At 42.6% G+C, this 13,285-nt stretch overlaps 1 protein-coding gene across 1 annotated transcript in view; it reads right to left on the reverse strand.

The window, feature by feature from the left end:
* The window catches only part of TTBK1 (tau tubulin kinase 1), a 98,983-nt gene that overhangs the window by 46,279 nt on the left and 39,419 nt on the right, over positions 1 to 13,285 (reverse strand). The window contains exons 6-8 of the mRNA XM_075707963.1: positions 8,104 to 8,169; positions 7,557 to 7,649; positions 6,739 to 6,864 (exon numbers count right to left, since the gene is read on the reverse strand). Coding sequence (XP_075564078.1) covers positions 6,739 to 6,864; positions 7,557 to 7,649; positions 8,104 to 8,169 — 285 coding nt within the window. The remainder of the gene's footprint in view (positions 1 to 6,738; positions 6,865 to 7,556; positions 7,650 to 8,103; positions 8,170 to 13,285) is intronic.

Here is a 13,285-nt window from a genome sequence, read left to right on the forward strand (position 1 = left end):
TAACACTTCCAGGGATGGTGACTCCACCACCTCTCTGGGCAGCCTGTTCCAATGCTTGACTACCCTTTCCATAAAGAAATTTTTCCTAATATCCAATCTACACCTCCCCTGAAGCAGCTTGAACCCATTTCCTCTCGTCCTATCGCTAACTACTTGGGAGAAGAGACCAACACCCACCTCACTACAACCTCCTTTCAGGCAGTTGTAGAGAGCGATAAGGTCTCCCCTCAGCCTCCTCTTCTCCAGGCTAAACAACCCCAGTTCCCTCAGCCGCTCCTCATAATGCCTGTGCTCCAAGACCCTTCACCAGCATTGTTGCCCTTCTCTGGACATGCTCCAGCACCTCAATGTCCTTCTTGTACTGAGGGGCCCAAAACTGGACACAGTATTCCAGGTTCGGCCTCACCAGTGCCAAGTACAGGGGGACAATCACGTCCCTGCTCCTGCTGGCCACACTATTCCTGATACAAGCCAGGATGCTGGCTGAATGCATATGCCTGTCATGTGTGCACCAAGTAAAAAAAGTTAGGTACGCCTAATTGTAACCTAAAAATTAGGCTCAGATCATGAAGCTACCAGACACGACTAGCCTCCAGTACACCCAACAGGTCTACACCACATGCAGACAGGGACCTACAAAAGCAACCCATTATCACAGTGCCTGTAGTTAGCCTTACTTGGAAAAGAGCTTCCAAGTCATAGGGAAGCTGTGGTGGAAGACCAACAGGTTGGATAGGTCTCACTGGGAATTCCTCACATACAAAGGAAATGTTGGCCATTCTGGAACCCCGGGAGGTAACAGGAAAGGCATAAGGCAGTATATTTCATTCAGACTAGCTGCACTGTACAGCAATCACTCCATCTCTCCAGGGTCCAGAAAGAGAAGGGAGGCAATGGCTACAGATGCAGGTCAGATCCTCTTCCCCACCTACAGGGTAAGGAGAGATCCATAGCACCCCAGTGAGCATAAATACAGAATTTTCCCTTGGAAGGTTATCAGAGTCACAGGAGAATGTTATTGAAACAGGGCAGAGCACAGACTGGATCAGCTTTGCCCCTTTAGGGCTGTTCAGATTCCTGAGCTTCCTATTGGGCCAGATTTAACAACAGCAAGGGATAAGCAATAAAGAAAATACATTGGATAAAGCAAACCGCAGCACAGCAATGGGAACTAGGGAACCCTTGTGGTACCCTTCCCACCCTAGCACTGGACAAGGACTCATGACTCAGCAGATGTAGGCTAGTGAGGGCATGGCTTGTCAGGCCATGTGCCAAGTCGAGACCATGCCATATCAGAGCATGTCAACTTCCAGAAGACAATGTGCAATTCCAACTCTTTGAGTATCAAAATCTCTGGTGAGATAAAGAAGAGGCCTACCATGTCTCCCTATTAAAGATGTTAATGTCCATGAGGACATAAACCTTAATTGCACATTTCATAGTAGCATACCATGTTTTGGGCTGATGCCTCGTAGAATGAGAGAGAAGCAGCCAATTGTGCAGAAATTGCCCATTAAACTGTCATGATACATCTTGTTAAATGCCTTCTCCTGGCCAAGGTTCAGGAAATGAATCACAGTCAATCCTGAAATATCAGGTGAAAAAGTTCACAAAACAGTTATGGATTGTCCAGATGCTCCAGCCTTGAATTCTTTGGGGCTCATCTAGGAAGATGGAGTCCTTCAGCACAAACTTCAGGCATGGCAAGTTGCTGTTACTCAAGTTTCTAATCTGCACTGTAATCCCCAACACAGTATTGAAGAATAAGTATTAGGCACACCTCTTAAGTGGCAAGGGTTGCCTTTTGACAAGGGAATGCTCCTGATATGTGTTTGTAAGCCCTAGAGGGATGCCTGGGGAAAAAAACCACTAAGCCTATGATGGAAGACTTCCAATAATTTGGCCAGCATGAGAGCGCTTAAACTGGCACTGGTTGACCACAGGGAGTCTTTCCCAAATGCTCTGACAATATCTGGCATTGACTGGATCTGAAAGGAAGATGTAGGAAGCTCTGACCTTCCCACACCCGCTCTGGATGTGTACAAGACAGCCATTCTCTTATACAATTACAGGTGATGTGATCACTTTCTCTTGGGTGAAATGCAATTCACAATCCACCAGCTAAGGGAACTGGATGGGCTCCCAGGCAAAGGCACCCCAATTTCTATAATCTTCCAGGACCAAAGGTCTTTCCTTTTCTGATACTCATTGCAAAAAGATGGATCTTAGGGGAGAGAAGCCAGCCACCTCCCCAACCATACCTGAAACTATCCCTCTACCAGTTGGACCCAGCATGCAACTGTAGTAGAAGATTTTCATGCACCTTTCTCACATCCTATCTTCACTATGCCAGGGAAAAGACATGTCTCTTTTGCTGTCAAATGAGTCAGAAAACCCAAAAATGTTGCTCTCATGCCTGCATCCTCCTGCTGTGAAAGTGCTAAAAGTCTGATCCTAACCATGAACCAATACTGAGAATGATCCTCTGATGTCAGAGGCCACAAGCCCAAGAAGTGCAAAACCACCAGGTGTAAGTAAGATCCATCACATGACAGCTCAACTCTATTTTATTCTACCATCATTTTCTTCACCTATGCTAGGCAAACTTGTGCCATCTATCCGTCAGAGAGTAGTGGTCTCCAGTCACACTTAGTCTTCAGTTACAGCCTGGTATCCCTCTCTTCTGACATGATCTCAGGGGCTCAAACTGTGATAAAATCGTCACTCAGCATGAAGTATGCTTTGGAGGATCTAAAATGGCAAGGGAAGGCAGATGACTACTGACAAACACTTTTTGATGGCTTGGCCTTGGGGCATAGATGTCAATAGTTAAGAACTAGACACTTCCCATGGACCTCAAGCCACAGTCTGTGACCAAGTATGATCTTGGCAACCTTCAGTGCCATGGGGAGTAGGTCCAGGAAAAGAACAGGCTTACCATCCCATCAGCTTCTAGGCCCAGCTAAGATCACTGGCTAAGTAAGAGTGAACCTGCTGCAGTCACACGATGGAGTAATCCCCTTTTCCCCGCATGGCAGGTGATTACGTGGATGCTGCAGAGTGTTAGCTGTAGTCCTGAGTGTTAGCAATGTTATTTTCATGCATTAAGGAAGATTATGATCTTCCCAGTCAGAGCGGGTAGGGGAGACGACAGTAGTGTGATTACTTGAGGCAAACGATATAATCATGGTAGCTAACAAGTACAAAAAAAGCAAAAACCAATCACATGGGGGCAAGGATGTGAGTAGGAGAACTGCAAAACTAGGAGACAGAGAGGAGAGAATTCACACAAAGACAGGAAAAGCTGTAAGCCAGGCTAGGGGGTGGATGAAGAGAGAAATATGGCTCTCAGTGGTAGGAGAGGACTGGCATTTGTTTGTTTGGGTTTTTTGTTTGGTTGGTTGGTTTTTTAAACAATATGGAGAAGGAATGATGGGGGGAAGTCACAGGGTCACTGAGATGAAGTATCTGCATTGCCTTCTACCCCTAAAACTTTTTTCCTGTGACAGCGATATGACAAGTCTGAAGATAGCAGATGCAGTTGCTTTTTCCTTCATGCAGCAGCTAAGATGTGCTACACAATGCTGGCAAGGGTTATAGGTGTATTTCATCCCACCCCCTTTCCCATCCTTCAAACTAGTATAGCTGCTTAGACGGACAATCCCAGATGCTGATGGTGGCAGAGCTGAAGAAAACGATTGCAAACGTCAGGGCACGGACCACTTGGAGCAAGGAGGACAGCAGCAGCAGCAAGTCCCCTATTGTCTGTCCACATTTACAAAGGAGCAAGAAAGGAGGGGCTGACCCAGTATGGCTCTTCTTACATTCATTCTGGCCTCTTTCTAAAGCCAAAAGCATCCTATGATATCCAGCACCCTACAAAGCCAGAAGACATACATCAGGAGAAGTTAGAGAGAGAATACATCAGAATTCAGACAATGAGGGAGGAGGGAGCAGTCAGAATGATCTCTTATCGGATGCTCACATGCAGCATTTATGCATCATTCCCCACTTCAAAATGATGGAGGTGGGAGAGGAAGGATTTTACCAAAAATTCATGCTACTGCAAAAAAAGCCAAAGCTTTATTTTGTATGCAGAGATGGGAGCAATCAAAACTGCACTGCCACTGGATAAAACAGATAGAATATTAGAAAGTCTTAGGAATGGAACAGAACATCGTAACTGGTTTATCACTTTATGGGCTACATACATCTTGAACATGCAATGCTGGCAAGTCCCCACCTCACAAAGGTACAATTGGATAGGTTCAGAGGAAGACACAAGCCAAAGGTGTGGAAAGGTTTCCTTCTGGGCAAAAAGCAAGTTAATTAGACTAGGATCCTCCAGTCTGGGCAAAAGAGTAACTGAAGACCAATACCATGGAGGTCTGTAAGATTCTGTGTGGCTGAGAAGCTGGAGAGGGGCTAGGGACCAGGGTTCACAGTTATGTCTGAGATGTAAGGGGCATTAAATAAGGCTGGCAGGTGGCAAATTTAAAACAAACAGAAGAAAGCAGTTCTTCTCACAGCAAGCACTTAAGCTGTGGTGCCTCCCTGTCACATGGTGGATGCTAAAAGGTTTACATGAATCTGGAGGAGACTGGACAAGTTCATGGAAGACAAATTCATTAAGGACTATGAAATACAGAGACATTTTTGGTTTAGGAGATTCTTGAGCCTCAAGGATCCTTGATCCTTGAGCTCTGAGAGTTTTCTGGGGAAATGTCACTGAATGCTCATTCTTTTATAATCTTCCCACAGCCAGCATTGTTGGAGACATGCTACTAGGCCAGACAAACCTTTTCTCTAGCCCAGTGAAGCTGCCCTTTCATCGTAATTTCTCTCAAGAAGGAGAACTCGGAGGTCGACTAGAACTGTATAGAGTATATGAAACACCAAACCTGTCCAGCTACAGGACAGTATTCAGAGTCATAATCCTCACCTGGTGATTAGCATACATCTTAAACTGAAATATATTAAAGAGCTAAGAAGGGAAATGGTGAACTGTAACTTCAAATTATATTCATATATGTTTTATTCTGTTCCCTTATTTCTAATCTTGTCATTCCAATTTTAAAATAAACCATGACTTTATATATTAGTAGACATACTTCCCCAATTTCCTTAATTTCCCTGAGGGTCTGGTACTGGTGACAAATGCAGATGCCATCTGATATACTTTTTAATCTTTCACAGTAATAAATCCAGATAAATCAATATAAAGACATCTCTGGAGCTGAGATGTTTGGAGAATTTGCTGGCTGGAATAGACCTCCAAGTCAAGCTAGAAGAATCAGTGTTTGGTGGCAAGCTGCAGGTGCCAGACTCTTGTGGGGAGTTCCCTTTTGGAGGCTTCTTCCCAGAGCTGCACCTGCAAGAAACTGAAGGCAAAGAGGCAATTCACAGCTTCAGACAAATCCCCTATTGTGAAAGAACTGTTCGTGATTTGTACTGCACTAAAAATGTCTGGAAACATCTCCTTCCATTTCCATCTCAAGGATGGCTTTTCAGTACCGTCAGGACACAATTATTTTAAACTGGAATAGAATACAGGAGGATGTAGGTTCAAAAGGAGCTTTGGAGAGCTCTAATCCAACCATCTGCTCAAACCACGGCTAATTGCAAAGTCAGATCAGGCTCCTCATCCAGTCGACTTTTGGAAATCCCCAGGGATGGAAATTCCACAGCTTTTCTAGGTATCTGTTCCATACTTAAGAACCATCATTCTGATTTTTTTCCCCCTAGATTTAGTCACAATTTCCCTTGCTGCCTCTGAGACAAGTCCGTCTCTCTTCTCCCCACAACCATCCTTGACGCAGCAGAAGACAGCAATCAGATCCCCTCTTTGACTTTTCTTCTCCAGGCTAAACAAATCCAGATCCCTCAGCATCTCATCATTCCAATTCCATCCCTCTATAGCCCTCCATCTTAGTGACAAATGCTATTTTTCCACTGTACTACCCAGAAAGTATTTGCCTTTTTTTTTTTTTTTCTTTTTAAAAAAGTTGTGGTTGCTATGCTGCAACACATATGTGGCCAAAACACAAAAGCACTGTTGGAGAGAGTTTGCTGGAACACCCTCCTACCATTTTCCCACTCATTTGATGCACTATTAACAGGAGCAGGCACTCATAAAAGACTGCACAGATCTGCTAATAAAATGTGGTTTTCATCCCTCTTTAATGTACAGAGAAAATCACTGTGATAAAAAAGGGACACAGAATCAAGTTGCCTCAGTTAACATTGTGTTAGTTGAGCTACTGTAACTGATCACACATATGCTGATAGCAAACAGTGAACAAGAGAAAAAAAATGTTAAGATGAATATTAAAGAAAGGGGTAATAATAGCTAAGGCCCATATTAGTCTGGAAGAAAACAAAAGTGTTGGTGTACACTGTTGAGCTGTTGGCATAGGCTCTTTGCAGACTTTGGCAAGCTGTGCTAAAATTCCGTCACATTTGGAGTATCTCAAAACTTTTGTGTTTTAATGAATGTCAAAAGTACTCTGTTGCATGGGAAGAGCTTTCTGGTGTGGAGTACAGGATTATTTTGCACAGAGTTGTGGAAGGAGTAAAAACTTTTGAGGTGTTGAAGAACTGTACAGTCCAACCTTTTTCTCCTGGCCCTAGGAAAGGTATTCCTCAGCCAGATATGAACATGGGCATGGAAATGTTAGAAAATCCAAATGCCAATCCAGAGTGCCATGCATCAGACTGGTAACAAAGAAAGGCTCCTACCTGATAGTCTGGCTTGGTGAAGTAGTCTAGGCTTGCAATATGATCCAGAAAAAGGTGGAACTCTGAAGGCATGTGTTTTAGCAGCATTCGGTGTTCATACTTTTCTTTTATCATGCCAACCTGCTCCTGGAGAAAAGAAAATATCTCAGAGCCAAGAATCTCTTCTATTGTTTCATATTCATGCAGTCTTATAATTCCTGGAATACCATCTAGTCTTATCATTCCTGGAACACAGCCTCTTCTTAGACCCAGCACTGTGTCTACACACTTCTCATGTTTGGTGTCCCTAGCAAAGCAAGGCTTATCACTGCAACAGTCAAAGGGGAATCCTGAGTTGGAAACACTCTTCAGAAGCTGTCCCTCTAGCAGAGTCTTCTGCACAGATGACCTATTTCTTTCCAGGGATTTTATTCTCTAGCACAAAGTATTTCCAAGACAACATGAACAGTTATCTTTATTCTGTTTAATTTTCCAGCTGCAATTCCCATTTGGCTTGTTTGGTATGGCAAAGTATTATCCTCCTGCCTTTCTAAAGGCTCTATTTATTTGTCAAAAGGACAGCTCAGCCTTTCCACTTTTGTTGTTTGCTTTGCAAGAGCAAAGTCACAGTCGCTTCATCAAATATGATTAACAACATGCATAAGAAAATGTCTAGCTACTCCAAATAAGACAAGCTCCACATTGTGTGTCAGAACACACAAAAGCAGGTTCTGGCTTTACTGCAGCAAAAAGCTGCATTGAGCTGCAGGAAGAATAATAAGTGTTGTAATAATAAAAATGTAGCACCCTATCTAAAGCAGAGACACTAGGTTTCCTACCTTATCTTTGATCTTTCGCCATGGAAGCTGACCAACCGCAAACTCCACCAACATGTAAAAGAGGGACCACAGATCATCATGTCTACCCATCTCCTGGAGAAAAGAGAGACGAAGACTGAGGAGCAAAGCTCAGCAGTCCAGGTGTGCTCTCCAGATGAGCTACCTCATTTTAAAAAGCAGGAAGAGAAGTCATACTTCCCATAAAGAAGCCAGATTAAAGACTAAACATGCAAAATCAAGTATTTATTAAACTTGGCAATGTCAATACTTTTCCACTTCAGTGTGTGTGTGTCCCACCCCCCTTAAAAACTGTCTGATAATGCAATAATTACAATTATTAAGGCTGCCAGCTAGAGAGGATCCAATAACTGAATCATAATTTTGATTTTACAGTCAACAGCCTTGACCACCTAATGGAATTCATCTGATATACTAACTTCTGTAGGTACAAACCAGAACTCACACCTCTTACTCCTCTGCTCCTGAAAACAGGTTTCTGAGGTGAAATAACCTTGCTGTTAATTACTTATAACCCAAAAATACTCACTCGGTTTTTGTGTGCATTCACTGAAGCATAGCGGACTGTTCCTCGAAAACCAGCAACATTGCGAGGCTGAAGGGAGACAAAAGAAAGTTTCAGAGACAGAGCAGATTACTAAATCCCCTGTGCAGCTAACTCCTGAGAACTTCTCTTCTATACTGTTATTTTGTATGTACCCAAGGGATACAAAACTCTTACTGCCTTCATCTGCTCTAGCAGCCAGCTAAACAGACAGCATTCTCCAATTCTGCATTTCTAGAAAAGCTTATTTTACAGAGAGGGCAAGGTGGTTACAGTGATAAGTTAGAATAGTAATAGTCTAGGCATAGAGCTAAGAACATTATCCAAGATCGTATTTTCCTTTTTAAACTCCAGGTCAAAAGAAAAGCTAGTAAAGAAGAGCAAGTGCAAAACTGAGTCATGAATAACATGAGCTAAGCAAAGCCTGAGGGCAGCCTGATCAGGACAGGAATGGGGATCCCCTACTTTTGACACAGGGCAGGGTGACCATACACATTTGCTGACACTGCTTGTCAACATCCTCTGTAAGACTTAAACAAATTAAGAACCTCTGACTTTCAGAGTTCTTGCTTTTTTCCAGATTCTTCCCAGTATATCCTAAACGATGTATCTTTATTTTCTCTTTCTCTGATTCTCTTGTTCTTCGTGTCCTTGGGAAGTGAAGGCTTGATATAGTGGCCTTGGGAAGAAAGCAGTGCTCCTGTGACTGTTCCTCTGAGCTGGAGGCTTTCTCTATTCTGGTGGCTGAACAACATTTCCAACTCTCTCCACTGTTGCCTTCACAAGAACATTAGACCATGTGTGTTCACTTACTGAAGATGTCGTCGTTCCAAAAAAATTGCATGTAAGTAATGACATCCACCAAATCCTTTCAGCTTAGCTAGCAGCACCAGAGTTAATAGCAGTGCTTTCAAAATTCATGTGGCAAAACCAGGTTCAGGCCCAGACATCTTCCATCATAAGGCTAAGCTTGGGCAAACAACTAAACATACTCATAATTAAGATCCTACTCTTGCAGAAATTTGAGCACATTAATAACAACTCTAATTGGGTAACTTGTCCCATTTAGGTCAGTCGATTCATGTTTGGTCTTTGAGCTGTGCCTATACTTTCAGAACTAAGCCTAAAACTCTGTACTTTTATTCTAGGGCACCCTTCTGTCAGTTTAAATACGTACAATTCAGTTGCTTCCTTTTGGGTACAGGGAAGTTGCTCTGAGTTTCAATACTCTCAGAAAGAATAAAATTTCAAATGTTTTTTAAACAGGTTCACCAACACTGTGCCACTAACACACACCTGAATGGCATATAATGCAGCTGTTAAGTTATAGTGACTCCAAGCGAAAAAAGCTACAAGTCTATCTTACAATTCCTTTACATTAATCAAATACTCCACAAGGAGAACCCATATGCATATCCCATGCACTTAATGCAGCATTTAATCTTGTAGTACACCAACTTAAGCTACAAGCTACTTATTTAGCAGCAAATAACAGTTGAGATATTATATTCATGATCATGTACTTCATTCCTCACGGAGGATACATTTAGGATTCCCACTGACAAATGACTGCAAAATATTTTTCAGAATTCCAGTGAATTCACTGACGTGCGTTCCTGAAAAGCAGAATACTGGCCACTGGAATACATCTGTTGGAATCGGCCACCACTATAAACATCCTCTACACTTTCAAAAGCAAGAGGACATTACTCTTTTCTGTTATGAGTGGAAGCTAGTGTGTTTGGATACTTTTCATGAGCATGAAATAAGAGCGTGGTGTGTAACCCGTAATGTTTTCAGAACAAATAGTGCTCAATGTTTGCAGTCCATGGGAATTTGTCCTTCACGTTCTTTCCCTTCTTCAATGTCTTCAGTTATCAACTGTGTATGTACTGAACCAAGTACCACACCTGCTGGTTTCAGGATGTTGGCAATATCTGTGAAAATCTTTTTAGATCAATACTTACTATTTCTGGCAGACAGGCTATCTTTACAGTCTTTAATTAGATCTATTCTGAAACCAACCCTAGGCAATTTGCATATGCTCTCCCCTCCTCCTTCAGAAGCAAATCAAAAGGCCAGCCATCTTTCAACTGTACATCTGTCCCACAGCCAACATGAAACAGCTCACCAAGCCAGTCCTGCAGCTGAACCCAAAGGGCTCTCTTGCCAGTCCTCTCTCATGTGGCACCTCAGCAAAGGGAGAGCACTGCAACTGAGCAAGACTTTGCAATTGTTTTGACAGGACATTTAGAGCTTTGAACGAAACAGGCAGATGCTAACTGTGTTAACAGCATCTTTTTCTCATAAAGGTTTCACCTCTTTTAACCATATTTGACTGCCCTGCCAGTCACAAGGCAGTTAGTCATGCCTTTTGACTGTGTCACTAATCACTGCAATCAAATATTTCCATGGCTGTGGAGATACCTTGTTTTTCATCCAACCAAACAGCTCCTGCCTGAGCATTTATTGTAGCACATGCTGTATACCCAACTATTATTGACTTCTGAATTCATCAACATTAATTTTCCAGATGACTTCTTTAAACACTTCGTTTCTTCCAGTTAATAAATGTCATCCCACCACTGCATTGCCCAGCAGTGCAAAAGAGCCTGGATAAAGCATCCTTGCTGTCCAGACCACTCCATATTTGACACAGAACTGAAACTGTAACAGTTAGGAGCTTCAGACTATGGAATCATATATAGCCCAACTGATTTGAATCCCCAAAATGATAAGAAGGTAATAAGCTAGCAAGCTGAAATACGATTTTAAGCCATACATCATTTATTTTTTAATTTTTCCGCATCAGCATTACTATAAAAAATGTTACTCAGGGTAAAGTATATCTCTTCCTGCATTCAGATTGTGTCTAGCACAAAGCTAAAGTAATTTATTACACAGAGCTGTCAGGGAGATTGACAGAGATATGAAGTACATTGCATTATGTTAGAACCTTGGTTTAAAATGAGTTTTAGCTTGGGAGAATGTGTTAGATCACTACCACAGAGCAAAAATTATACTCTGTGTTCCTTTCAATATATTAGCAATGTACACTACCTTACAAAGACAAAGACAGAACTAGGTAACAGAATCCTGTACAAAGTGGATGCATTGTTCCAAACTGTGCTCTTTTGCACCCATCAGCTTTTCATCATTCTCCAGTTCAAACACTCATGATCATTTGGCATTTAAAATGCCAAGAGTGTCTTCCTTATGATTCACGAGGTCTGTCTTTCCTGTATATGCTCCCTTTATTTCAGGAGTGCTCGTATTTCCTCATTAATCTGAATCCCTGCTCCTTACACCACGTTCATACACAGAGATTAAAAATTTTCCTCTTGCCTCACTGGTCCCTAGATTGAGATTTTGAGTGTCCTGGGTTCCAGCTTCCTTCCTAAAAACTTAGATTTGGATGACAGTACTTTTCTCCTGCTGTTTCGTATACCTGTGGTAGTCTCATGGAGCATGACCACTGGTTCCTCCCCAACTTTCTGGAAGCCTGTGCAAACACCTCATGAGATCTACGACCTTTGGCCCTGGCAGGCCTGCTGTCATCTAGGATCATTAACCCACCTCTCCTGGAAACAGGAAAAGGATTTCCAGCAGTAAGAAAATGAAAAGAAAGTTAACGCAGATTGAAGAGAAGGTCGTAAGGGGAGAGAGGAAATGCCACAGATCACGGGAAGCACTTGGAGATATATCTTGGATTGAAATTACTTGATGGAAAAGTTGTGATAAGAAGGAAAAGCGGAAGGAAGCTTTAACTGAACTGAAAGGAAGTATCTCTGTGACTTCTAGGAATCTCCTGCTTCCATCAGTTCGGCTCATGGGGGAGATGCAGGGATATGCATCTCCACCTCCTCTGTGGAGACAAATTCTGCACCTCTTATATGCATTTTGACTTGCTAATTTAAACAGCAGCACTTTGTAGAATCATTAATGACGGCAACATATTTTATCCCAATGGGGAGTCAGAAACGAACAGAGGAAGCTGGAGCCAAAAACATAAGATAAGAGAACTCCCCTCCCCTTGCATCTGAAACCACAGAAGTGGCAAAATCACAGTCTCTGGCACCACCCAAATGTCTGCCAGCCCCTCAGGCAGAATCCCAAGTGTTCTAGGCCTCTGTATCATGTTTAGGTAGCTGTCACGATCCTGCCGAAAAACAAACAATATCATGAGGGAAAAAAGAAAACCAGGTGTAATTCGGACTTCCATATATAACAAAAGCACAAAACAAAATGAAAACCCAGAAGCATGGTGATGGCTCACTCACAACTCATAGCAGAGATGGTTACGAGCAGCGGATGGGAAGCCAACGCATCAAACACAGCCTCAAAAGAAGAGCCCAAAAGAACTGTAAAACAGAGAGAAACCCAAAGAAAAACATGATAAAAAACAACAAAATGAGAAAAAAATTAAACAGAAATGAATTAAAAAACAATTCAATATTGTAACCCTCCAGAAACCTGGGTCTCTTGTTTAGCTGTTGCCACCTCCCAGCATCCTTCCCAGGGCTGTTGGTCCATGCTGTATTTAGTTTCATTTTGACACAAAGTGTTGAGTGAGCCTGTGTGGTTTGTGAGTGCTCTGTAAAGTGGTTAGAGGGGTCCCTCTAGAGACTAACTTCCCCCTGCTCTCAGATCACACCTAATAGTATAAAAAACAAAGTTGAGAGCAGAGATGCATACAGCCTAACCGCAGGTCAGTTGTAGGTTCTACTGTGATTTTCCTTCCTAAAATTATCTAATACCTACACCTCCCTTCCTCCCCCAACCAAACTGATCTAATAACCAGCAAGGGGATTTGCTCTTTCTCATCTCTTGTCCTTCTCACCCAGAGCAAGTTCTAACATTAGCACGTAAGTTTCTAAAAATGAACAGAGATGTCCCCTTCCCCATTTGAATTGTCATGAGTTCTCTCCCAAGATATTGGGGTTTTCCTGCAGCCACCACCTTGCTTTCTCACCAGCAATCTCCATACAATCACTGGCTTGTCAACTTTACAGGCTTCACAGCTGCCAACCTCAGGCATCTTGCCCTTCCCTGATGACTGCTGCAGTGTTCCACCTAGAAATAGTGGGGTCTCCTCTGTCTGTGGTGGGATGCAGCATGGTGTTTGAAAGAGAGCAGAATGAAAGTCGGTGCTGCTTTTAGGCCACGT

Source organism: Pelecanus crispus, chromosome 3 (genome assembly GCF_030463565.1).
Source record: "Pelecanus crispus isolate bPelCri1 chromosome 3, bPelCri1.pri, whole genome shotgun sequence".
Classification (NCBI taxonomy): domain Eukaryota; kingdom Metazoa; phylum Chordata; class Aves; order Pelecaniformes; family Pelecanidae; genus Pelecanus; species Pelecanus crispus.